We start from the raw sequence: 26,216 nt of genomic DNA, 5'->3' as shown, positions 1-26,216 counted from the left end.
TGGGAAGCAGAAAGTAAAATTATGTTCTCTGCTTTTCCTTCACAAACTGCGATGACTTCAGCTCCCTGCTTTCACGCTAGCGATGTTTTGAACCACCTCCAACTGGAAGGAATACAGCCATGTTCACAGCTCCACGGCAGTATCCAAAGAAATGGGTCACTTCCACTACAGGAAAGCAAAGATAAATGCTAGTTGGATGTTTGGAGGGCAGGATTTGGAACGGGAAGAGCTGCACTCAGGAGGTCCGGATGGTGTTCCCAGCTCTGTCACAGCCTCCTTTCAAACGCAAGGCACTTCACAGCCTAATTCAAGTACCCACCTACCTCTCTTCCTCCTCCCTGGATTTCCACCAGCCATCAGCATCCAGCCCTTCTGAAACTCAGACCCCTGAAACCAGGTGAGGCACAGAAAGGTCATTTGTCTGCACAATACAGTTTGCACCACCCATCAAGGCTTCACAGCTATAAATTCATTTTCAATATATGTATCTCCACTTTGTGTGTAACTATAGTCTGGGAAAAGCTTTGCAACATCTGACATTTGCAAGAGATCAAATTAGATCTGTTAACAAAAATTTCTATGGTGTTTCCAGCAGGATAAAGGATTAAAAAAGCAGCCTCTAGACATTGTGTATGTTCTTAATGTATCTGTGCTTCTAAACTATCTTTAATTAATGAAATATCCCAAAATTACTTATTAATAAGGATCTGTGGGCTTTGTAAACTCCAGACATTTTGCATGAATTAAAGAACAATATAATGAAGTTTTAATGAATACAAAGTCACAGTTAATGCAAAATTTATATATAGCATGCCAGAGGGAAAAGGAATTTAAAAGTACTTTTAATCATAGGTTATTGGCAGCTGGATAGCTCATTTTTATACTTTTCTAATGGGTGCTTGGTATTTATATTATCACATCTATCATGCTAGCATGGTATATTGTCTGACTTCGTATAGTTCAGAAAGTCAAATGGAGACCAGCTCATTTAAAGCTTCATTTGCTAATGAGGCATTTCTGCATCCTGCAGCGAGTGTGGAGCTGGGGTCCACAATGACTCTGTTCTTTTGATTCAGTCATGGGCTACCTGAGAGGGGCTACTCAGCTACATTTATAGGCAGTTTCACTCTTGCTGAATTACTACTAGCAGTATTTGACATATTCTGCAACAGCCTTAAGCTTACTGGAGCTAGCGAGCTGAAATCCATCACAGGGTGGAAGAAATACAATAGACTTTACTAGTTGCAGCTAACCATGGGCATCTAGACTTTGCTTTAAGTAATGGAGTACAGACCTCTCAGTGCACACATGTATCCCTTCTAGCAACCAACAACTTATTATACAGACACCAGGCACATTTTCAGTGTACTTTCTTCCACTCCTGTTCACCTGTGACCTTCTCCACAAGCCAACCACGCATACCTAACTAGCAGCAAGGCTTCACTTGTCCTGGGTTCTGCATAAGAGAACAGGACAAAACTTTCAGAGAGCAGTAATTTTGTAGTGGGGTGAAGCTGAATTAAAACCAGTAACAAATTAAGCTACAAATGGTTCCATGACACCCAATCGAAAGGAAAATAACAATAAGACAACTGAGTGAAAGTTGAAACATATGTAATATATAATATATATATGAATCAATTTAACTCTTTATCAATGCTGAATGCATCCAACACAATTGTAAGTACATCCATGATTTTAATGCATTAAATACATAAAATACCACAAAATTCAAATAGTGCAGGTGATACTGAATGCCAGAGGTTCGCTACAACCACTGCAACTGTATTTTAGGAAAAACAAAACAATGTTTTAGTGCTTCCATTTTACTGTTTTAGTATGCTCATCACAGTATTTTTTTCCCTTTATAAACTGGAAGGATACAGAGCTAGAAAACAATTTAGTCTTTCACATTCAACATGACATTTAGTAAAAAAAGTTACAAAACTTTTAATAAATGAGCACACTGGAATTCTTCAGCTAACATAACACAGGATTGTTGCCTTATAGCTAATAAAGAACTTCAAAACAAGGAAGCAAAATGCTGTCTTCAACTGCAATGATGTTAATCCGGAGTCATGACAGTAAATTCCATGGAAATAGCCTGGAGTTACACCAGGAATAAGGAGGCGGCAATTGCTCCCTCACTTTCTGAGCCCCCAGAAGTCTATCAACTAAAAGCTTAAAACAACAAGAAGTTCACATCAAAATGAAGCGGCAATTACCTTCAAGGGTACCGTGAGATATTTCAAGATTGAAATTGTGAGTCAAGTCAAATGGGTTTAGTGCATTATGATTTGGCTTTATAAAAACATTTAACTGCATACTACATAGAGAACACCCATGTTTTGCAGTCAAGTAGTTAAAATCACTGTATATTCCTTACAGGTGACAAACACATGGACTGGAAAAAGGTAGCTAAAAATCCAGTTTAAAAAATAAGAAAGCAGACATTTTATGAAAGAAATATTGTACTTGCAACTGTAACTTATGCTATTGGTGCTCCCGTTAGATGGGCTGCTGATGTAAGTCTAACCAGAAAAGATGCACTCAGATATATATATATAAAAATCAAAACAGGTAGGTGCCTCCTTCCAGGCTGGAAAAAAAAAATCCAAGATATATGGCATATTTAACCAATAGAAGGGAGCTAAGCTTTACCCCAATCCTTTCATAATGCACTTAATGAAATATTTTTTTCTTTTAAAAGAACCATTGGTATTAAACAGAGCTTTTGCTTTACATACAGTATTGGTATATACAAAACACACACAGAACAAAGACAGATGCAAAAAAACCAAGCAAGTGACTTCAGAAGTTCTGAAGCTCAGGAATATTTTGGTACAGGTCCAAAGTCTCTGGATTTGAGAAAGCTCCCCGCTGCTCAACTTCTTTCCCTGCAATTATTTGCTTCACAGCTACTTCCACTTTTTTCCCATTTATGGTATACTGAAAAACAAAACCAGCAATGATAAAATTACACCTTTCATGCAAGTAGCTTTAAGGAAATATTCATGAAACCCCCCACCAATCCCAGAACCCAATCAAAATTTAGCACAATGGTTTTCCCTTCTGTTACACTTGAGGCACCAGAATCTTTCTTCCGAAAAATCACTTGAAGAATAAGTGGAATTTAAAGAAGAGTTTGTATATGATTTTAGTTTATTACTCCTATTTAGTAATAACATGAGAATCTGATCAAGCTTCAACTTAAACCAATGAAACCAGATCAGAATCATGGTATAAACACTAATATCTTAACGTTTCATATTCTGACACATCCAATTTTCAAACAATTTTTAATTTTTTAAGGGTGGGCTGAAAAAAAACCAAGGCCCAACTCCATTAACTTTGGAAGAAGAAAAGCATGACTTTCCTACCTTAAATGGACAGTCTTTTTCTAATAAAGTGAAACACTGAGCTTAAATGGTCCTCTACATTGAAATGTTTCAAAACAAACCATAACAAACAGAAGCTTCACTTCCAGTTACGATTCACACAAGATTACATTGCATTACTCCAAAACAAAGTGCACTGCAGGAAAACCACAAATCTAATTCTCCTTTTCTTGGGATCAGACCACTGTAATTTCTGACTAGTAAAATACAGTAAGGAAGAACTACTCCAATGGTAACAGCAACTATCAAGGCCCATTTGCGATTATGATCTCTGCTTTTACAGGCACTGAGGCTTTAATACGACCTTCCTTGAGCTGGTACCACTGAGAATTTTTGGGGGACAGCAACTTTGAAAAGCTGACCTCCAGATCTCAGTCTTGTTTCTGTTCTGCAGGAACAAAAACTGCCCTTGCTTTACAACTGATTCTGCTGATCAGGAAATCCAGGTTGTTCCTGGACTCCAAAGCCACGGAAACTCCTGAACTCCAGACATCACTATTTTTTATTAGAGACCTTTTAGAGCCAGGCTAAGTAACCCTCAACTCAATACATGCTTGCAATATTGATCTTCATACTAAAAATCAAACTTTTCCTTATTAAAACTACTGAAGTCATGTGAATCCTACCCTCCTGAACCACATTGATCAACCACTCTTCCTCCTCAATGATTATCAACCTAATTTTTGCAAGTGCTCAGAAACCAGAAGACCTCAGTGGCCTGCAAAGGAACTTTAAAAAAAGATCGGACAGACTGTTCAGCAAAACAAATTTGTTTACTTTAATCAATAAACATCTTGTGGATGATGACCAGAATGCTTATGTGGTCAGGGCAGGACTAGAAAGATTTAAACTAAGAGTCTGCAGCATTTCAACACCCAAGTACCTCAAAAAAACCTGCTTTGTACTACTGAAGTCCTAATCATTTCAACACAGCTACTTCTACCAATCTACAGTCAGGATTAGATGGTATTTTCAGATGAAGATTCAAATACATGACTAAAAGTAGCAGAAAGTAGAGAGCTTTCCCTTCCAAGCAAAACTTTCAAAGAAAGATGGGAGACTGCTTTGATCACTTTACTACTGCATATTTACCTGAAAGGTAATTAAAATTCACTCAGTTGGAAATTCAGTCATAGTGTGAACTAATTAATGATCTATGACAGGGGCAGCCTATCACCAGCACCTCACTGCCGTCAACTTTGGGCTGTACATTCAGGTGCTATACATGGCTTACAAGTTCAACACTTCATGCAGAAGCTAAGTTACAGCCCAGAAAATTTAGTTTTCACCATTTAACAGGTGCAGGGGGTCTTACACTCATGCTAAGAGGTCATTTTGAGCCAAGTATTATTTGCCAACAGTGGCCTGAAACAGAAGTAACTCAACAGGTCAGAACTAGCTGGCTGTGCGCACCGAGTCTGGGGATCCTGAACCACTTTCACATAGAAACCCACATGGGCAGTAAATACATATCAGAATATCAGACGACTGGTCTTAAGTCTCAAGTCTTTTCTCTAGGTACACTCAAGTCGATGTGCAAATGGACTTGATAATGCACTCTGTACCCCCATTCTGCTGCTCATAGAGCTGTTGAGGAGAACAGAGAGGACTATAAAAAATAGGCGTTGCAACTGAAGAGTTCATACAGCAAGGAAGACCACTGCAAGTAATGCAGCTCCAGAACACTGAGCATGCAGAACCTTTAGCTGTACAAATTTCTCTCCCCTCTCTGTCATAAGCACGACTATTTTATTGTAGTTACTGCTACAGTTAAGACAGCAATAGAACTACACTTAAATGGCTAAACAGATGTAAAAGTGAAACTGTTTACAAAATGGTTTTATGAAATTGCTCAGTGCTCTCAGCTTTCATAAGAATGTCACTTGAAACAAGAAAACAAAACCAAAATAAGCTTATGGGTAAAAAAAAAGGAAAAGCTAAAGTTAAATTACCGTTTTAATATTTTCCTTTAAAAGGCTTAAGTATATATTACTGAGAAAATGCAACGCATTTATAAACTGAGAATGGGCATTTTTAGGTATTGTTAAAAAACAAAAACATGCTTAGCTGAAAAGGAGATGAAATGATGTTGCTAGGCAACATAGACAAACTATTTATAAAGCTTGAATACACTTTTGAGATGCTAAAATTTCCACACATGTGGGTTTGAAGAGCAATGACAACTGCTCCTTAATTACTATTCAAGGTGACAAAGAAAAAAAGTAGGCAGCATTTTTCATGACATACCGGAATGCCTTTGGTTTCTAGAATGAGGCTTGGAACATGCCTGGCAGAAAGCGCTATACGTATTGCATCCTGAATTCTTTTCACCAGATCCCCACTGAACGCATGGTTTAATGCCATCTTCAGGAAGAGTATCACCCTCTCCTCCCCATCTTTGTTGTACTGAGGGACACAGAGGCTATCAGAAACCTCCTCAAAGGCTTCAACTGAAAATAAAGGAAGAGTCCTTATCAGAACCTGCATTTGTATTATTAGCCTGGATGTACAATTTTTTATGGCTCCACCAAAAGAAATACCACTTCCCCTAATGCTGCAAAGGCAACACAGGCCTCCTGGCTAGATTATTCTACAATAAGCTTCCCCCGGTGCTCTGAAATTTTAACTCTTGCTCAGGTGAAAATCCAGGTTTAAGGACCGTATGTATTTAGGCTTTTACATGCTTGTTACACTAAGCTATTTTCTGTGGGTTTCCTCACAATCCCTACTGCTGCACAGACAGAAAACTAACATTCCTGATCACACAACAAGGAGAGCCAACAAAGAGGTCCTTAAGTCTCAGATTAGCACCTCTGCAGGCACACAGCTTCACCACTTTTCACAAGACAGAGCTTCTTTGAAATATGAAGCACAAGCTCAAGAACGTCTTTAATTAGGAAAGATACAATAAACCAGTGTCAAGAGCTTGCCTTGGCAGGGGGAAGCCTCAGAAGTTAGGTATTCTCTTATAAATCTACATGATACTATTTGTTTGTAAGGCTTTACATGAAAGCAACACGTTACAAAGAACACACCTCAACTAGTCTTTTCCAGCCCTACAGATACTTCAGGAAATTTCAATTCCACAAAATTTTGTGTCCACAAAACTGAATTTTGCTGTTAATGCAAATATGCTCTATACTGTCTTTCATTTGAAGAACAGCAAGTCTTCTATTACTTAATCCTTCCAAACACCTTTACAATGCTTACATTTCAGATTTAAGGCAATAATGTCACAGCTGAAAGAGGTGAAAAGTTGATTTAATACCTATGTTATAGATTTCAGAACTTCCGAATCTCACTCCATTTGGATTTAACGTACCATCACTGAAAAATAACACACAAAACAAATCAGCATTAAAATGTGATTAGTTTGATGAAAAGAGAAAAACTGATGCAATTAACAAGGTCTCTCTGCATTTCATGCAGTGAATATGCAGCCACATTAGAAACAGAACTTCAAAAGAATCTGATGCAAAAAGGCATTTTTTGCTTGTTAGAATGAAGATGTACAGAGGGCTTCAACATTATCCGTTCACCTTTCCCAATCCCTCCCCTCTCCAGGAGCCTACAAACACACACACACCACTGATGACAAAACAGACCAAGAATCCTTGTAATACCCAATATTGCAATTGCACATCATTACTTTATATTACACTTATATTATAGCTGGAACTTGTGTTTCATATATAGCAGCCTTACACCATATATGCCTGTTGTAGTAGGTCTATTTGTGACAATGCAGGCACAGCTTCAAAGCATTCACTCAACTTTGTTTTGAACAGCAACTTTTAAATGCAAACAGAAAAATGGAGCTCCAATTGTGATCTGGAGTGTCTACAATCACTAACAAGTGCAACTTAATACCTGACCTTCCATAATTAAGCTTTGCTGTAAAGCAAGTCAGTGGAAAGCCAAGCCCAGGAAAAAACCCAGAAGTTCCTGCATTTCCAACAAACCCTCTTATAAATGATCATCATAAACCATGGAACACAACTGCCTTGTGTTCACATATACAAAAGTGAGGCAGAAATTTGAAATGGGCTTCCTTCCCTCTAATCCCATTGCTCTGATTGATTTAAGGATTGAAATTCACAGGACTGGATTTAACAAAATTAACATAAAGCTAACAGGCATAATGGAGAATAATCATCATGCTCTAAGGTGAAGTTCGCAAATTTTAACACTCGTGTGCTCAGAATATTTTTACCAAAACACTATACCTGCGACCCAGCATGACAATTCCTCCTGTCTTGGGATTAATTTTGCAGTAATCGCCATGTGCCCAAACACCTATTAGAAAATGAGAGGTTAAGCAGCTGATTTCTTACTGATCCAGCCATGGCAGGCATTTGTGTAACTCAACTCATACTAACTTAGTAAAACACATACAAAAATTTAACATCTCAGATACACTTCAAGAACTACCCACAGCAAATGTGACAGTACTTAACTAAGTAAACAATCCACATTGCATTTACTACAAAGAGCTAGCACACACAAGAGCAGCTCACACATACTATCAAACCCTGGGTTATCTTCCAATTGCTCGTTTGCATGACTATACAGCATCCTTTAGAAAACTGATGAATAGCAGCTCTGAATACCACATTTTGCGGAAACTGGAAGAATCTTCCACAAGGTAACAATATTCCCACCAGTCTTTCTTGATCCACTTTTTATAATGTACAGTTCTGTGCAAGCTTTCCTAGCTTACACAATAGGTCTTAACAATTCCCCAAGGAGCTTATGCGCTTAATGTTCTTGATTTATGTTAATGGAAAATCAGATTTAGTTTTTCAGAGCTGAAATAATTTTTGTATTAAGATTGATACCACTACAGCTGCCTGCCACAAACAGAAATGCAAGTCAGTTCTACTCAACTTTTCCTAAAAAAACCCCAAACGTCAATTATTTGCACATGCATGGGCACATAAGACCATTTTCTAACTTAACCGTTACAATCTTAAGCTTATTTACAAGGAAAGACAGAAAAGGGAGTTTCAGACAGAACCTTGGGACCATAGTGATTTCAGTCTAACCTGTCACACTTTTTTTTCCATTTATTGTTGTCAGGCTTAAATGCAGACTGCAACTTCCACGTTTCCTCAGTTTTCCTATATGATTATCTCCTGCCATACATCCTGACTTCTCCTCTGAATCAATACTGTATTGCTGCTATTTATTAAAAAGCTTCTGCCTCCAAAAAGCAGCAGCTTGACATCCTGGCTCCTATAAAAGCCTCTGCTCAGTAGGCAGCAAGGAGTTCAGCATCACTGTGCCACATAAGCAAAAGCTCTGGATGAGCAGATCTGTTCCTTTACTCTTACCACCACTGGAAGACTGTATGAATGCAGAATATGCATGTCTGAGGCAGCATATACTTAAACCTCATGCTAATGAGGTAGCAGGTCAGCACGTATCCCTTAGAATCCACTCCTCTGGCTAGGTAAGAACCTCTGGCAGAGGTGCAGTAGCACTCGTTAATGGAGGATTGCTCCCTGACCTATTCAGCACTTTCATTTCACAGTCACGCCAAGAAGTCTATGTCTGTGCTACAGATCATCAGGCTGTTACAGTCATATCTGCCTAATTAGAGCAGAAGCAAAATGGGATTGGAGCTTTCCAGAGATTCTTATTAAACTCATTTGGATCCATATTCAAAACAAAGCACTAGAAAACAGAGTGAGATACCATGAAACATGCCATAGAGTTCTCACCCTGGAAATCTAGATTCAAAGGTGCACCTGCTATAACTGAGCAAGAATAAACCTGTGCTTTCCTAACAGCAGTAATATAATCTATATCCTTGGTCAGTCTGAGCAATATCCAAAGCCCTTTGGTACGTACCTGGGAATTTTGAAAAATAAGCCTTCCTGTATTTGTTTCCATTCTCATCATTCCAGAAGTGCGTAGGCTGACAGGGAATAGGCTTGGTACAAACCAGCTCTCCACTTTCACCCCAAACTGGTTTTCCTATTTGCAAAGAAAGATGTATTTTTGGCATTTCCCTTCTGTAAACAATGGAGTACCAAAGCAAAGAGCATCTATAGTCACTACTTACATGCCAGATGCCAATGTAGGTATGAAATAAGCTGTGACTGGTGGTCTTAACAGCTTGTGCTCAATTCCTAAACTCATCCTTGTCTTAACCTCAGTAACTCCAAGAGAGTTACACCACAGGGTGGAAGACAGCCTGGCATCCACAGCAATATAGCTAATCAACACACACACCCCAGAGTCCAGAACTTGGCCTTGATGTGCCTCAGCAGAGTAACAGAAAAGGAGAGCCTTCATACACATTGAATATCTTCACTAGTCCTGTATGATCCAGATCAAACGGATGCAGGTTTTATGGAACAAGTTCCCAAAGTGAAACCACCCATTTAACAGCTGACAATTTACCCATCTGATGAATGAAACTTAAGGCCATAAAACTACTGTATTTCGTAAGAACATACAATATTTTGAGTAATAGTTACCTTCATCATTCCATGCTTCTACAGCCATTCCAAGATTTCTGGCCTGAATTTCTCCTTTGTAAACTGGAATTGTAACATTCTGACCCATGAAACACGAAATTATATCTGTCCCACCTACAATAAAAGAAGTCCATTTAAAATACACAGTACTTTTTGGAAAAAACAAACCTGAAAACTACATATGAACTCTAGAACAGCAAATACCAACTTTGGCAAATGCTTCTGATCCACATTAAGCAGCACAGGGTAGAGAGTACTATCTAGGACAGGGGTCCTCAAACTATGGCCCACGGGCCAGATATGGCCCCCCAGGGTCCTCAATCCAGTCCCTGGTATTTACAGAACCCCCATGCCCCCCAGGGGAAACCAAGCAGCCACAGATGATTTCCTGCCACTTAATCCGCGGGCCAACCCCCCGTTTAAAAAGTTTGAGGACCTCTGATCTAGGATGTTGCACGACTTCTAACAGAAGGAGCTTTCTTTTCTTACTTTATATGTCTTTATATGTGTATGCCCTTGATGCAGAAATATTCCTTAAGGCATAAGTTTTCTTCTTCCAGCAGTTTCTTTAATGACATTTAGGGAAATTTCCATTTTATGAGACTGAGAAAATAAACAGGCCCTAGTTTACAGACTTAAGAAATTTAAGATCACTTACAAATGTTTTCTTGTTTGCTTTCATTAAAGTTACCAGTCAAGATATTCTACTCAATATTTACTTAGTTTTTGTCTTGTTCTCATTAGCAGGGGGGGAGCCATATCTATAGGATGAACAGTTATCTTAACAGCAACAGATACTGTCAAAGTGCTTATTAGCTGGAATATTTATAGTCTTTTTAGGACTTCAAGGAAGTACAATTGTTAAGACACAAATCAATTGTTAAGAGTTACTCAAATACAGCCTTCTGTATTTGAGACTATTAGTGTCTATAGCAGCAAGTTCAAGATTCAGCACTACTCTTGCTAAGACCAGAGTCAGAGGTGACTCCAGCAGCAGAATAGTCAGACTTTAAAAATCAAACTGAACTGAATTAAAAAGCACTTTGAAAAAGCCAGTCCTTGTTAAAAAGCAGAATAAAGAGTTCTGTGGTGGACCTTATGTGAATAAAAGCTGCCTCAGCTAGCACTCCTCACAACAAACTGCACAGTATGTGGGCTTGATATTTCTCTAATTATACAATTTACAAAAATAAAATATCTGTCTGCAGTGCCAATTACTTGGCACAAAATAATTGAAATGGGAACATGGAAAAAACTCTCCAAGAGGTATTTTCTGCTAAAGTCAGCTATTTGCAGAACAGTGTGTTCTGTAGGTTAATAGACTCTTTTCTTGATCTCACCCTGCTACCCCTAAGGACAGCCAGCCAAAATAAATGATCTTGTTTAAGAAAAAAAAAGCTAAAACCCAAAACATCCACCATGTCAGAAATACTCCACCAAAAAGCCTCTGAGTGTAGGAGCTTCATTATGGCACACTGAATTATGCAGAAAATCTCTGCACTAAAAAGACAGCTAATTCCACTTCAACATAACCAAGCCTGAATGATCCAAGGCTTAAGCTTCCTAAATATACAGCTGCAAACAAGCAAGAAAGAAATGCACAGGCAATGAACAGAATTAGTAAGATGCACGCAGCATAAAAAGCATCACCTGAAATGGATCCCAGGAGGACATTGCTTTTTATGTGTTTGTAGACATACTCATAGCTTTGAGATTTGAGCAGTGATCCTGTAGATAGTATAGTGTGGAGTGTTTGGAGGTTGTGTGTTTCACCTTAAAAAGAAGGAAATCAAAATAGGTTAAAGTAGGATTTTCACAAGAGTTTGTAACTATTTGTCACTACAGTCTAGAATAATTACATAAAGGACTTTTTGACAAGATAACAGGGCCAGAATCTGGAAAGAGAAGGGAGGAGGGAAGACAGGAGGGATTCAGTAGGTTTTTTGAAGCTTACATGGCTTTAAATTCTTCTCTTCTAGCACAGCCAGCCACTTTGCACCCGTTCCAAGGATGGTGATCCTAGAGGGAAAAAAGTTTAAATGTTTTGCATATTTAAATATGCTAAGATTCTGAAGACCTGCAGTTCCCAAGGCAGTAAGCAGAGGCTGTTACACACTGTACATTGATTAGTCAAGCAGTGCAGTCTCTTAAAGCTTTTTAAGTGCAAGGCACATCCTTTTGAGTAACGAAAATTAGTCAGATCACATGTCATTCCTGCAGCTTTAAAACTTTTAATTCTATCTTTAAATATTAAGCAAAGCTTTCCCACTTCATGGAAAACATTCCCTTTCATTTACAGGAATTCATAACTGCAGAACACCCCAAAGACATCACAGAATATGTTATAACATTTATTTCATTAATGGGCCATAATTGCCACTAAGCTGTTTAACGCAAAACTGCTGCCTTGGTACACTCTTACATATAAAAAATTTTGCCATTTCAGGGCACAGTTTAACAAAGAATACTTCACTCTGAAGACAGTAGCCAGCAACCTTCTCTTCAGATAGCTGTTCTGTTTCCACTGAGGGAAGTCTGAGTTGCAGGTGCCTAACTGAACATGAAATTTGGCCAAGCTCACTTAACAACTGAAGTCCACCCTTGCAAAAAGTGCAATTAAAGCCCTCCTGTACTACATGACTAAAACATGAAACAAAGGCTGCACCCCTTCCCTACTCTATCACCAAAAGCACTAGTTTAATGTTTCTGTTGACTTTCAGGAAATCCTCTTCCCGGCTTTCTGCTAATTAATTTTATATTACAGCAATAAAATCACTGAAGGAAACTCAGAGACAGATAAGGGTAAGGGATACGTCTGAGTGCACAGAACACGGACAATACATACATCAGTAGAACTTAAAATCCTGCTATCTTTGCTTTTACTCCAAAGGCAAGATGGAAGATGGAACAGCTCTTGAGATAAAGAGTTTCAGACACAGAGAGAAAAGGCTGTTTCACAGTATCAAAAGAGGATGTCTTCACTTGCCATTTAGGTGGATGACAGTTACTGAGGCTGGCACCTCTTGAGTAGGGACAGGGAAAGGCTATTTGCACAAACACATCTGTGCACAGAGCAATTTATCAGGTACGTGGGAACAGCACCATGAAAGCCCACAGAAGTATCCTGCTCCACCAGTTATCATGTACCACAATCATGTGAACTATTCTTACACTCATGTAATACCTTACTTCCACGCTACAAAGTATTGCCTATTTTACAGTTGGAATATGTAACGCTTCTCTGTATTTTTAAGCTCTTTGACACTTCCTCTACAGCACATGTAGAACCTAGTCTCCTATTATTTCCTTCCCAATGCTATGTAATTGGTGGATGGTGACTAAATACAGTTCACTTGAACAGATCTTTAGTTGAAGTCCACTTCAGTATTTCTTGTCATGCAGCATGAGATATCTTGATGATAATATAAGAATATGGTATCTCAAGGAAAGCATGGTACGTCTTCAGAGAACTCAGGTGGTCTTAACATGTTGAAGCCTTTTTTTTTTTAAAATACGTAACATATGACTGAGTTGGGAACAGACTGCGTTATGAAGTACTACACAGATGGCTACTGCTTTTAGCGCCAGATTACAAAAGTGAGACATGCAGACACATTTCAGTTATCTTCACTTACTTTTGGCATGTAGAAACAATGCTTAAAAATAAGCTGTGTTATTTCTTGATTCTCAATTTTTGCCTGTTGTTCTACTGCGGGTTTTTTTGGGGGGTGAGAGGTATCTAAAGTTTGTGGGGTTTGTGTTTCTTTTTTTTTTTACTGAAAGCCTTTTGACTAGGTGTTAGCCTTCAATTATAATAGCCAGAGACAAAGTGTCAGTCTTTAAATATTGCATGTCACAAAAAACAGAGTGAAGTTTAAATTATTAAATATCATGAATCAGAAATGGAATCTTTTGGCATCCACTTTCCAACACAAATGATTTAGTTTTAATTATCAATTAAAAATTACACTCATTTTACCAGTAAAAACATTCAGAACTACTCCTTACATCAAGCTGGCAAAATAGGAAAGTTACAAAAAAATTAGTTTAACCAGTGTACAAAACTAAATGCCACCACAGGATTTTGCAGCTGTTTATCCAATACCTGCCATTTCTCTAGGCTTCAAGAGAGGGTACTATGAGCATTTTTATGCACAAATAACTGTGTAAAACAATTAACAAACAACTTGGCAGGGAGAATTAACCATCATAGATTAAAAGGCAAAATATGAAAATATAAGCAACCTTGCTGAGCTTTTCCAGTCAATTTACATCTTTAAGTCAAAGTGCTATACTGAGTCTTATGTTGAGCTACTTGAAAAAAAAGGATTCTTATTTTCTAAGTTCTGAGTGTGCTGAGAAATCACTCTTCAGATTGCTCCCAACTACTGCCTTTTGAAAACGCTGCTCTTGAAAACTGACTATTGAACCAGAATTCTTTGTTTGCCTCGAATCCAAATACTTCACTCAAATTTGAAACAATCAGTTCTTTGTCTCTTCTGCTCTCTCAAAGACAGTTTCAGTACAAAATTTCAAAAACTAGTTCCACTCAAGGCTAAGTCAAAAGATAAACTATGTCATGTTACATACTAGGCTCTGACTAAGGGAACGACACCTTTAATGAGGTCGCTTGTGTGGGCATCATAACAGCAGCAAAGGCCATTATCCTTCCATTTAATCTTGTTTACATACCCTAGTCTATCAGTCAAGTCCCAGAGCACATTTGGTGATGGAATTAGAGGAGATCCATCATACAGGACCACTGAAGCTCCTGTAGCAAGTGCAGTCACTAGCCAATTCCACATCATCCAGCCAGTCTGGAAAAAAGAACACACCTGTATTAGTTTCGATCTTGCTCAGCTAGTCATCCACTTTTTTGGCAACACTATCACAGAATCAGGAGTGTCACTTGCTATCATAAGCTGGTAGAGGACCTACTAGAAAGTGATGGACATGTGTAGCTCTTGGCAGAATCACCTGGAACAAAACACGCTACCTGCCCTTATGCATGAGCTGCCATCTTCCCCTCAATTTCCTTTGCCTGAAGTTTTCCTGCTTTAAGAAACTGTTCAACCAACAACTGAGTTTATGCCCATCTCTTGCTGATTAGGTATAATTGTTTTATTTAGGAATCAGAAAGTAAGGCTGGTGCACTCCTTAGCCTCTCACCTGTCCCAAGACTGGATCAGCTATGTGTTCCTGATGGATGTTTACCTAAATCATCCTTACGAATACTTAATAAAGATGGCAATTCCATAATTCCCTATACATACACTTTTAAAGCATGAGTCAAGAGACAAGAAATTTGGGACAAGGCAATTATAACAACTCCATGGAGACTGGAAATCAACTATCACTGTTGAAGTTTAGAAAGGAACTCTTGAGGAAAGACATTAGCCTTCTCAAACAGTTACAGTAATAGAAGACTTTGGAATAATTTTCCTCAGCACAGCATAAAGAAAACCCACTACGTAACTCAACTCCTACATAGATCAGTTTTATTCCCTTTCCTTTACTGAACTTAAAGTTGGCCAGCTTCTTTCCTTCACCACCAAAACAGAGTCACAACAGAAATTCTCATCTTCAGCATGGTCTAGCTTTGCATGATGCAGGAAGGTGGAGCCTATGTTGCTGGTGATATTGATGAGGCAGATCAATAAGCCTAAGAGACTGTAAAAAATCAACTTACTTCCTCACTAATTAGATCAGAAACATTTAACACTGGTTTGACCTTTCATCAGAAAGGTTCCCGATGCATTTTATTATTCCACCTGATTTTTTTTCAACTCAGGGAAGTAGGACAATCCCTTGCCGAACAAGAATTAAAAATACATAAAAATGTACTTGTAGACTTGTATGAAAAGCTCTCCTATCTTTATAAGAAAAATAGATTGAAGTGTTCTTTAAAATGCCTTATTAAGCCACACTTGCCGTTGTATAGTACATAAGAACGTCATTGCTGGTCATGTTGCCATGAAGAATGTGTTCCTTCAGATGCTGTATTAGCGTACCCTGAAAAAGAACAGAGAAAGAAAAAAATCAAGTTCACACAAGTGAAAAGCAAAACTCTTGACAGCACATTCAGGCTTCAGAAAAAACCTAATGTTGGCAATACTTTGCCGGATGCACTCCAGGATTAACGGCAAGTATTTCCTTTAACCACAACTGAACTAAATCCCAGGGCCTATCTACAACAGCAGCAGCAATTACATTCTCCATTTTCTCACACAACTTTTCAGCGTCTCTCATTAGACCTCAGCAATTCCCACCGCACATCACTTTTACTCCATGGAATTAATAACTTCCTTCACTTCCAACTCTGCTCAGCCATCACAGTTGCAGAGTACTCCACACAGGCTGGAATTTTAATAGCATGCTTTTACCAGTCATGTTTTCCACGAAAGTAAGCCCTTTGACTTTTCAGTTTCATTTTCAGAATATCAAGGCAACTGGGAGGGATGAAGGACCTAGAACTGCTATAAACTGCAGCAGCTGCTACGCATTAACACTACGTACCCAAGCCATCTTACCTGTTAACATCTAGGAGACAAAAGACCTAACTATATACATCTCTCATGTATGTGTGTGACTAGCAATGTGAAAAAATCTCACTGCTCAAAGCATCAATAGTAATAACGTAGTTAAACATATTGCTTCCGTTTCTTTGTTCAAAATGCTGCTAAAGTACCTTCCTGATCATCATTAAAGCGTACCTTGTTAGGATAAATAAATTTACAAACTACTTCATTAAGTCACTTCACTGCACTGACAAATTCATGTAGTTGATTTTAAAATAAAGATGCTTTTTGCATTTATGCAAGGAGTTATAGTGGAACTATTAAGAGCCTCATAAGCACGGAACAAGATTTATGTCGGAAGAAAAAGGTTACAGATGAACATTCGAAATGAAAAAGAGAGTCATGAAACTGGCACACGCTTCAGGAGAAAAGGCAGAAAACATTAAATAAAAATAAAGGAGTAAATCTTATTTTCTCTTTGCAGCTCAAAGGAGCCAGGTCTGAATTCACCTGCTACTGGTTTGAACACACCAAGCTGTCACAATGCTGCCGCCTAGCGGCAGCTGTGTCTATCTTCATTTTAAACCGAAAAAAAAAATACAAATCAGGATTTAGAAACACTGTTTCTAACTGTAAGGTTGCCAAAAACATTGCAGGTGTTAACATAATTGTTCCATTTATAAAGGTAAGCATCTTTGCCCTGCAGGTGAATCTGAAAGAGCCACACAAGATAGTGAAATTAAAGACACATTAAATTATAAGTATTTGTTTTCTTTTTCCTTCATTTAGTTGGTGCTGGTTTACACTTTTGGAACCAAAACTGTTCTGTTAACAATGACTAGGCAGAGGCTATGAACTGTTTCCCTGCAAAACCTGGTAAGTCACAGTCCAGAAACAGAGGTATTGTGGTAGAAGGTATAGCTGCTCTAAAAAGCTTACAGCCCATGATGCTCTCTCAAGTTTATTTATAGGACTTGTATGACCCTCAAAATAAATCCTCAGCATTGACTATGACACAGATCTGGCAGCTGACAGAAAACTTACTGGTCTGCTTGTCTTCATTGGGCTTAACATACAGCTGATAAAAGCGCCGAGCATCTGAGTGTCCAAAAAACAGCGGGCAGGGCTGCTGCTGAACCACATCATCAGCACATAAGGGACCAGTGCTAAGCCGTCACGTAGAGAAAGAGCAGCTACTCATGGTCCTGGTCTCACACCAGCAGCATTCTCTATACAGCGTTCAGAAAGAGCCTGAGTGAGAAAATCCCCACGCGATTTGCCAGCAGTTACACAAGCAGCCTGCGGCAGCACAGCTATTTAAGCCCAGGTCTTGCGAGTCCTCAACACAGACAGAAACAAACTGATCGGAGTTTTATCAAAAAATTCTCCCGTTAAGTAGTTGAGAATATGGAATAAAACTGAAAAGGGGCCTGTATCAACAAGGTAAGAATCGCCACCAATGCTTTTGGGACTTAAGAACAACAACTACTCACTGATGTTTTTCAATTATTAGAAAGAACCCTCCAAACGTCTTCCCACAGCATGCCCAATTGTTCAAGACAATACAGCTTTATTTCCAAGACCAGAAACAAGCTTACTCCCTCTGAGGAACGACTTTTTAAATCATCTCCCATGACCTGGCTTCATTTTCTTTATTTACATATGTTATTTCACTGTGTATCAAGAAAACAGAATATGTGCGGAGAAAACAGAAACATACTGCAGGATTAGACACACACAGTTGTGAATTTGACGTAAGCTGCCTATTGGCACCTGTAAGATCAGTACAGCAACAAAACAGTATCGAAACACACTGCAATAATAGAAATGTCTTTACTGAAATGTCACCTCTTTTTGCATTTTTAACTGTCAAACCCAAACTTTGCTTAATCTGAGGCTGGAAAATGAGACAAGAGACTGTGGGCTAATTCTGCTTTTGTTGAAATCAGTGAGAATCCTCCTATTCCAGTGGAAACGAGATTCAGCCCAGAACATAGGAAGCCAAGCAAGCGTGCAGAAGACACCTCAGAATTTCTTTGCATGGATTTTTACCTACAGGCCTTATCCAGACTGACACATACAAAGCACACAAACCATGGGAGCCTCTGATGCAACAGTGTGCTTTTAGGCCAGAGGTGTTAGCACCAGAACTCAAGGGGAAATGACAAAAAAAAAAAAAAAAAAAAAAATCACCCTGCAATACAGGAACTAGAGAGCTGCTCAGTGGGAACAGAGAATCCTCATAAATAACATATCCCACTCCGCAAACCATCCCATTCTCTCCTCCCCAGCAAGAATGAGTAGTCTTCACCTGAAGTCTAAGGTAGCTCTGTATGAACCGAGAAGACTATTCGGATGGAGAGCAGAGGCAACAATTCAAGGGCAACCTAAGCAGCCATACAGGTAATATGGAAAGGAAAGAACTGTGCCACACAGAAGTCCTGTTCTCTGAGCTACGTCAGTGTTTTTCATCTCTACTGTTCATCACTGAACACTGAACAAAACACCCGTCTTGTTTTTGCTAATCCATCTCTGCAAGTACTTAACCAGTCTAAAGCCAGCACAGCTTCAAAACAGCTGTCAAGCTTCAAAATATACCTCCTCCTTTCTTCTTCGCAAACACAGGACTTGTGTCCCAAAGGGACCATTTTATGTCACATGCTCCCTGGTATGATCTCCTATTGATAATGTACAAAGTCAGGTGTTTACAGGCAGCATGGGATTTGTCTGTGGGCAAATCCTCCAGTCCTTGCCATCAAAGGGAGGCTAGAACATACACACTGCGGCTGTAACATCAAGGTGATCCTGCCTTCCGGCTACCTAGACAACGCTACAGCCAGTCTCGCAAGATGCTCCTCCTGACTGTGAGCTAACAGCAGAAACTATGAACTCTGGCTAACAGTTGTACCAAATTGTATAAGTTAAACTGCACAAATGTGCTAGACAACACATTCTGCCTGCCTTAAGGGGAAAAAGCCCTGCTTTTTATTAAGGACTATACTAATGGCAGAGTTAAAGTTCCAACTGCATGCCTGACGGCTGGAAAAATTTCCTGAACTTTAGTAAGTTGCCCAGAACAACTTTTAGAACATGACTAGAGTAGATGGAAAGCATGTGAGCACAGGTCATTTTGTCAGTAATGTTGTACATACCTCTAGCCACAACAAGACAAAGCCTAAAGCAAAGCCTCCATACAAAGCAAAACCTACACCCAAAGAGACAGCCAGCCTTCTGGCTTCCTTCCTTATAAAAAGGAGTGGTGAAGATGACATGCTCTGAACTGATAAACATAGGGAGTAAAGTTTACAGCCAAAAAATTTCTAGATAATAAAACCTGCAAGCTCTCTATGGGCCTCAACTTGACAGTGTCCAAAAATCAGTTCCAAGCACCCAATTCAAGTTATCTGGCCTTTCTTCAACTACCAGTTGGGCCAGTTCTACTAATGCTTTTCTGACTGATGCTTAACTCCCAGGAAACAGCTGAAATCTGAAAGGTCTCCACACCAATCTCTACACCAAACTATTTTACATCCTTATTAATCCATACTTGCTTTCAGTCACTTACAAATAGAAAAGTTTCATTGCAAGTTGTTGAAAAAGTGGCAGCAATCAATTCCTCCTTGGAGTATACACCGTGGTATGATACCGTTAAAGGAAAAATATAACCCCGGTAGTTAGATATAGATAGCGCAGCTCCAGGAGGGAAGACATACCCCTGCTGAATGAACCATGCATTTTGGTGCCCCTGTTGTGCCTGACGAATACATGATAAAGAGAGGATGACTGAAAGGCAGCTGTTCAAACTCCAGCTGAGGGGCCTGGTCTCCTTTCCCGGTAGCAAGGAAGTCTTCTAAAAAGACACTGCATAAGAGGGGGGGAAAGAAACATTTCAAAAAAATATTTGAAAACATTACCCCAGCCCATATATAGGACTTCCTCTGTATCTAACAGCTCTTTTATGATAAGCTGTATCTTCACACTATGTACAGTACTTGTATTCCCAGTCTTTCTACTCTTCAAATTGCTGATTATTTTATTTCCTTTCTTGGTTTTAAAGTAAAACATTAGTATAGTAATTGAGATGTGACTCCAAAAGTATCTAACCTCCATAACCCAGGGCAGTTAAAAAGCAAAACAAATTATCCCTAAAAGTGTCACTTACATTATTAATTAGTCATTTCTGGAAGCCACGTTCTTCTCCCTTCTATATCCTATTGAATTTTGCCTTAATTTAAGAATCATTAATACCAACAGTGATTTTGTAGAAGCAAAACGTCTGCAGCAACATACTACTACTGTTTTCAGTATGAAGCTGGACCCACATTACAAACACTGGCTAAATGCTAGCTTTTGAAACTGCCTGACCTCTTGAACTTGCGATAGGTATCAGCATCCATCTCATCCCCCCTTAGGACAGTCACAGCTCACAAGCTCCCATTACCTGTTTGGAATCTTAGAAATATCTATGGCTTCCCTTGAGGAGACATACGGAATCACCACCACTTTTTTTACATCTGGAAGCCCTGGAAGAAGGAAGAAAAAAAAAATTATTTCCTACATTCAGTTACATAAAACAAAGGCCTTTTCTGCCCGATTGGACCGTTCAGTGTAATGCACTAAGCAACAGAAACAATTCTGATGCGCCAAGTACTGAAACCCCAAAAGACTGAATTGTTACCTAAGAGATAGTTTCCTCAATATTGCCAGCCCTTTAAAAATACATGTGTAAACCTGCAAGCTTTAGTGACGTAATACCTCTTCATTTGCCTTCAGCAGCACTTCACTTGGGCTTAAAAAAAACCACCCAGCATCATCAGTCCCCGTTCCCCCACTTACACTGCTGATTTATGGTGATATGTTTAAGCTAGCAAAAGAGTGATAGAATTACACAAAAGACTGGTTAGTTTTTATTCACATCAGTTCTGAAATCCTAAGTGGCCACAGAGATACCGTAAAGTAGGAAGGACAGTGACAAGCAGCTCAAAAATGACACTTTTAATGGCAGTGCAGCCTTTGAGCGCTCACACAACTGCAGCATGACTAAGACTAGATGGTATGCAATGAAATACCTTTCACCACACTGAGCAGCTTTTCCAGGTGGTTATGTTCTTTGCCATTGTATATAACGGATTCAACAGAGAAGATGAGCTTAGGCTGAATTTGGGAAAATCTGTCCAGTACACCCTAAGGACACAGAGAAAAGTTAGTTAAAGAATGGAATTAAATTGCTACAGTAGGAAAATGCACTGGATGCTAAAAGCAAATCTAAATTCAAGAAAGGAGTAGAGTCAAGAATTAGCAGGAGAATTGTTAAAAGACTGCCAGTTTGTCTTCCACTCTCCCAAGATCTTCAAAGTACAACAGGTTTGTAACAATTTATTTCATGACCCCCAAATATATCAACCAACAACAAAGCTAAAACCACCACAGATCACAGGACATTGTTCACTGAAAGATCAAGTTCACAAAGCAGTTAAAATTTCACCGTGGAAGTCAGACTTACAAACTCACCTTAAGAGGATAAGCACCTGTGATGTGAGCAGGAGTTAAGCACTTAATTTACCTGAAGGTCCACAACACTCCTGTCTGCATCTGCAGGCAGGTGCTCTCTATGCCCTTGTGAACTGCCCCAGGGCTGCTTTGACAATGTCCCAGTAGTTTGGTAGTCTCACTGGGGGAAAAAAAAAAAGCCACCAGTCTTCCAGAGGATGTGTTTATCACAGGGCAAGGTGGCACTTCATAGGAACTGACCGCTTTGCTCTGCTACAATTAACAAAGGAAACCGTGCCACTGATTTCTACCAGAACAACTAGATATTGAAAACGTACGTACATACTACCAACAAGCCTACCACAGCTCCTTTAGAACCTCTAGGGAAGGACACGTTCAAATGCTAAATTTTCAGGTGTCCTCCAGCTTACACTGTACTCAGGAATTCACCACAGCTATTATCACATTTGAGAGAAAAAATCCTTCTGGTATTTTTTTTTTTCCCTAGGTACACTGCATGCAGCAGCATGCCAGAAATAGATCTTTTTGTATTCAACAGCAAGAAGTAAATCCTTCTACTAAAAAGCTCTCAGCACACAGTCATGTTCATTCCTCTCTAGCTACATTACTTGAAACATTAAGAACAAGATTATTCTGTATTGTAAAATTGTCAGCTAACTGTTCAAGAACAGTATCCTAAATCATACTGAAAAAAAAACCCTCAAGACTTCAGTTGTGTTTATTCTTCACAGCATTTTTTATTTCTCTCCATCTCCTGCTTTGTCCTCTGTTTTACAGCCAAAGCGAGACAAATTATTACCAAATCAAAAGACCAATGCAAAAACATTACAGTCAACTAATCTCTACTAAACTCCTCCTTTCCCAGCTGGGCTGGTCAGGGTTACAAGAGAGGCTGCTGCAAAAGTACAGAGGTCCTGCCCCAACAACTTCTCCCTGTTGTCTTTTTAGGCAAGCTCACTGACCACCACAGGCGAGGTACAGGGATATGGCAAAATATGAACACGGACCTGTCTGCTGAGTATGTCACTTAACAGCTTTCCCTCCTGTCACCCCGAGATGCACTTCCTCTTCCTTGCTCACATCACAAGAAAACAGAGTGACAATGCATTGACACCTAACTTGATCAATTAGTTCAAAACAAAAATCACCAGAATCTGTTTTGGTGGCAGAAGAGGGTTTCAAGAAGCCCTTAACACATTACCTAACACACTCAGACATGTAGGCTTAATGCATTAAAATTACTCTCTAAGGGAGTATGAAATCGAGTTTCCTGCTATTTTAGGTATGTTATCATACCTACTTCATACCATTTTCAAAGAACAGACCAAGCAGCCAAATCACACATAGCATGTGTGCGCTTATATATGTGTGCATATGTATGCACGTATACACATTCACGCTGAGCACAGAGCATACATACCCTATATCCATGCTGTCTGATGTTTAAAAACAAAGACCAATGAGAGGACTAAGGGTATTCTAACAGAAGAATCAAATTTGAAGAGAAATGCAAATCAGAAGCTGGGATAACTACAATTCTCAGGGTTTTACCAATCCTGCTAACACACCCCGTTGGATTCATTAGCACTGGCAAGATCAAATCCCACAGGGCAGCCTGGTATGATACAAAGGCAATACAAACAGATGGGACAGGTAACTGCGACACTGGAACTTTAATCCAACCAGATGGCTCAGCAAGGAACTGCTTTCACGAAAATCATGAAAAGCTCAGGTAAAACAGATATGGCTCGTTCTAGTCTATGAGCCTCAAATCCGGTACTAAAGGTTGAGAAGGACCCCATGAACGGAGCTGCCCTGGCTTTGCTAGGGCTCACCAAAGGTTTCTCACAGACCCAAGAGCACAGCCTCTTTTTAAACTTACATATCCAACTTCTTATGCACAGGCTGCAAAGAACCACTTTCCTATTAATATATGCAAATGGATAACAGGGACTAGAGAAATGAAGCAAAAGCTGCCAAGAGTGGCGTTCTGCGTGGGAGGGAGCTCACTGGTTCTCTGACAGCAGACTTCCTGAACGCTTGCACAGTCTTCAGAGGTATGGCATTCAGAGCCTGCAACGTGTAGGCAGCTCTGAACAGTGACGTTTTCTAAGCTTCACAAAATATATACACACAATTGGGTTTGAAATATTGAAAATGCTACACTATTTCCCAAAACACAAACAAAATCTTCATTTATGTTAACAGGACTAACGCAACTGCACAGAAGCAGGAATATATTTTCCTTAGGGTGGAAGCCAATATCCCTGAGAACCTCTGCTGATCTCCCTCAAGATTTTAGGGTTTGAATTCATACACCAACACATGCTGCCAAGCCAAAGGAGAATAAATGATATCAATGGCACTGCTGCTCCAAGGCTAAGTTTTTTAATGAAACTATCACAAAAACTAAGTAAGCTGGGCACTGAAAATAACAGCACATCAACGTGGACAGAAAACACACCAGTACTCTGTAATGCAAGCAAAATGAACAATCTTCCCCCAGATGAGAGATCAAATCACATTGCAAAGAAAATACTCCATACTGTCATTTTCTGAGCAAGCAGAAAATATTTGTAGAACAGATTGATCATTACGTGCTGTAATGACTTTTTTAATCATTTTTTTTCCCAATGATACAACCTCGAGTGCGAGAAAGTGGAATGCTGCTGCCCTCTAGCGCTAATCCAGAGAGGACAGTTCCCTACATCTAACCAGCTACGGGGGTTAAGCACTGAGACTGAGGGTACGCATTACCTAAAAAACCCCCCACCTTTGGTATTTTCTCTGTTCTGCAGTGCAAAAAAAGCATGATTTCAAGCACATTTTAGATAGAACACTCCATTTTAGAAGTGATTCGCACCTGTTGCTGCTTATGACGTGTGCTAAAGACTTTCCAAAGAAAGTAAAATACGTTCCCAAAGCTTCCAGTGAACACTGCAACATCTGTTTGGATATCATAATGATATCGCAAAAATTTTTACCGTATTTTACACGCAGCATTTATTCCTATGCTAAAAAGAATTGAGTTAGTGATATTAGCCTGAAATCCCTCACCTTGTTGGCAAACAAAGCCTCCTCGAGGAAACCAGGTGGGATAGTGCTCAGTTTAACCACGCAGAAGGCAGAGGAAGGAACTACTTGGGCAAAGGAACTGGATCGTGGCTAAGCAGCCTGGGAAAAGATTTGGGAATGAAGGGCCAAGTCCCAGACAACTGTTGCATTGCTGCTCATTTGCACAATTAATAAAAGCTCACCAAGACCATGGATTCTGCCTGAAAATATCCCCCTGTGAGTCAGCTAAAAGATACTCGAATTACTACGCTGAAAGTCATTATTGACAACTGAAAGCACGAGTTTTCATTCAGTTTGTGGTAGCCAGAAAAAAAAAAAATATCTGGTGTACTTGGCTGTGCCAGGAGATGGCAGTAAGGCTAAAGCAAACAGGATCTATATCCCGCACTGTCACTTTCACGTCTGTCTCAAACAGGAGGAGAGCTTTTCTACACCACCTGATAATACAGCTACTCACGTTAATGCCAAAGTCCGGTGATGTTGAACTCCAGATAGCACCAATACTTGCAGCAGCGAGCATTGCTTCCACCGCATGAATGCTGTTTGGTAAGTAACCTATGGCAGAATTTGAACGGTTAGAGACTGAAGAAACTAAAAACCACAAAATCTTAACAGTAAACATAACGTATACAATCGCCACTTCAAACAGACCAAAAATGAAAAGTCCCAGACTGAAGGATCCTTTGAAATTTTCCACACAATCGTCACTTCCTCCTTCGAAGTCAAATCAGTTGCACAAGGAGTAAGACACAATCCCTTTTATAAAAAGAGTTGTATCCATTTCTCTATCTACAAGGTTACTCCCAATTTACAAAAGTTTCTGCTTAATTAATGAAACTTTCAGGATAAGAGGGCAGCATGCTCCACAGAACAACTGGGAGAGAGAGAAAAAGTTTGTGGATTGAATAGGCTACATAGAGACTAAGGATACAGCACCAAGCAGGGGAACAGAACGGGTCTGTAGAAACACCCCTTAGAAAAGGAACAAGTAGCTGGAAGCAAAGGTTATAAATACTCAGTTCAAAAGTGGGGATGCCACTTTACAAAGCTAAACATTGTCTGGTAGACACTACCAGAATCTTAAACACAAACAAGCAAAACCAGCGTCTCAGCTGATAAGGAAGTAATACAGTGTGACAAGCCCTGGAACATCATCACACCAATGGAGCTCTTCAGGCTTATCTCATCAACTTACAGGAAGATTTCAAGGTTTAAATTCAGTTTACCAA

General features: G+C 39.4%; 1 protein-coding gene across 3 annotated transcripts in view; it reads right to left on the bottom strand.

The window, feature by feature from the left end:
• Positions 1-1,597: 1,597 nt before the first annotated feature.
• LOC101924197 (acetoacetyl-CoA synthetase) overlaps positions 1,598-26,216 on the bottom strand; it is a 44,392-nt gene continuing 19,773 nt past the window's right edge. For all 3 annotated transcript variants that reach the window (XM_055794670.1, XM_055794671.1, XM_055794672.1), the window contains 14 exons: positions 25,445-25,542; positions 21,471-21,585; positions 20,843-20,924; positions 20,115-20,262; positions 15,815-15,895; positions 14,576-14,700; positions 11,838-11,902; positions 11,534-11,656; positions 9,884-9,997; positions 9,252-9,377; positions 7,625-7,694; positions 6,667-6,725; positions 5,646-5,848; positions 1,598-2,949 (listed from right to left, as the gene is read on the bottom strand). In XM_055794670.1, the coding sequence (XP_055650645.1) occupies positions 2,812-2,949; positions 5,646-5,848; positions 6,667-6,725; positions 7,625-7,694; positions 9,252-9,377; positions 9,884-9,997; positions 11,534-11,656; positions 11,838-11,902; positions 14,576-14,700; positions 15,815-15,895; positions 20,115-20,262; positions 20,843-20,924; positions 21,471-21,585; positions 25,445-25,542 (1,547 nt within the window). In that variant the 3' untranslated portion in view covers positions 1,598-2,811. The remainder of the gene's footprint in view (positions 2,950-5,645; positions 5,849-6,666; positions 6,726-7,624; positions 7,695-9,251; positions 9,378-9,883; positions 9,998-11,533; positions 11,657-11,837; positions 11,903-14,575; positions 14,701-15,814; positions 15,896-20,114; positions 20,263-20,842; positions 20,925-21,470; positions 21,586-25,444; positions 25,543-26,216) is intronic.

This window comes from Falco peregrinus, chromosome 2, assembly GCF_023634155.1.
Source record: "Falco peregrinus isolate bFalPer1 chromosome 2, bFalPer1.pri, whole genome shotgun sequence".
Taxonomy (NCBI): Eukaryota; Metazoa; Chordata; class Aves; order Falconiformes; family Falconidae; genus Falco; species Falco peregrinus.
Note: the sequence above shows the minus strand (reverse complement) of the source record. Positions and strands in the feature narration are given on the sequence as shown.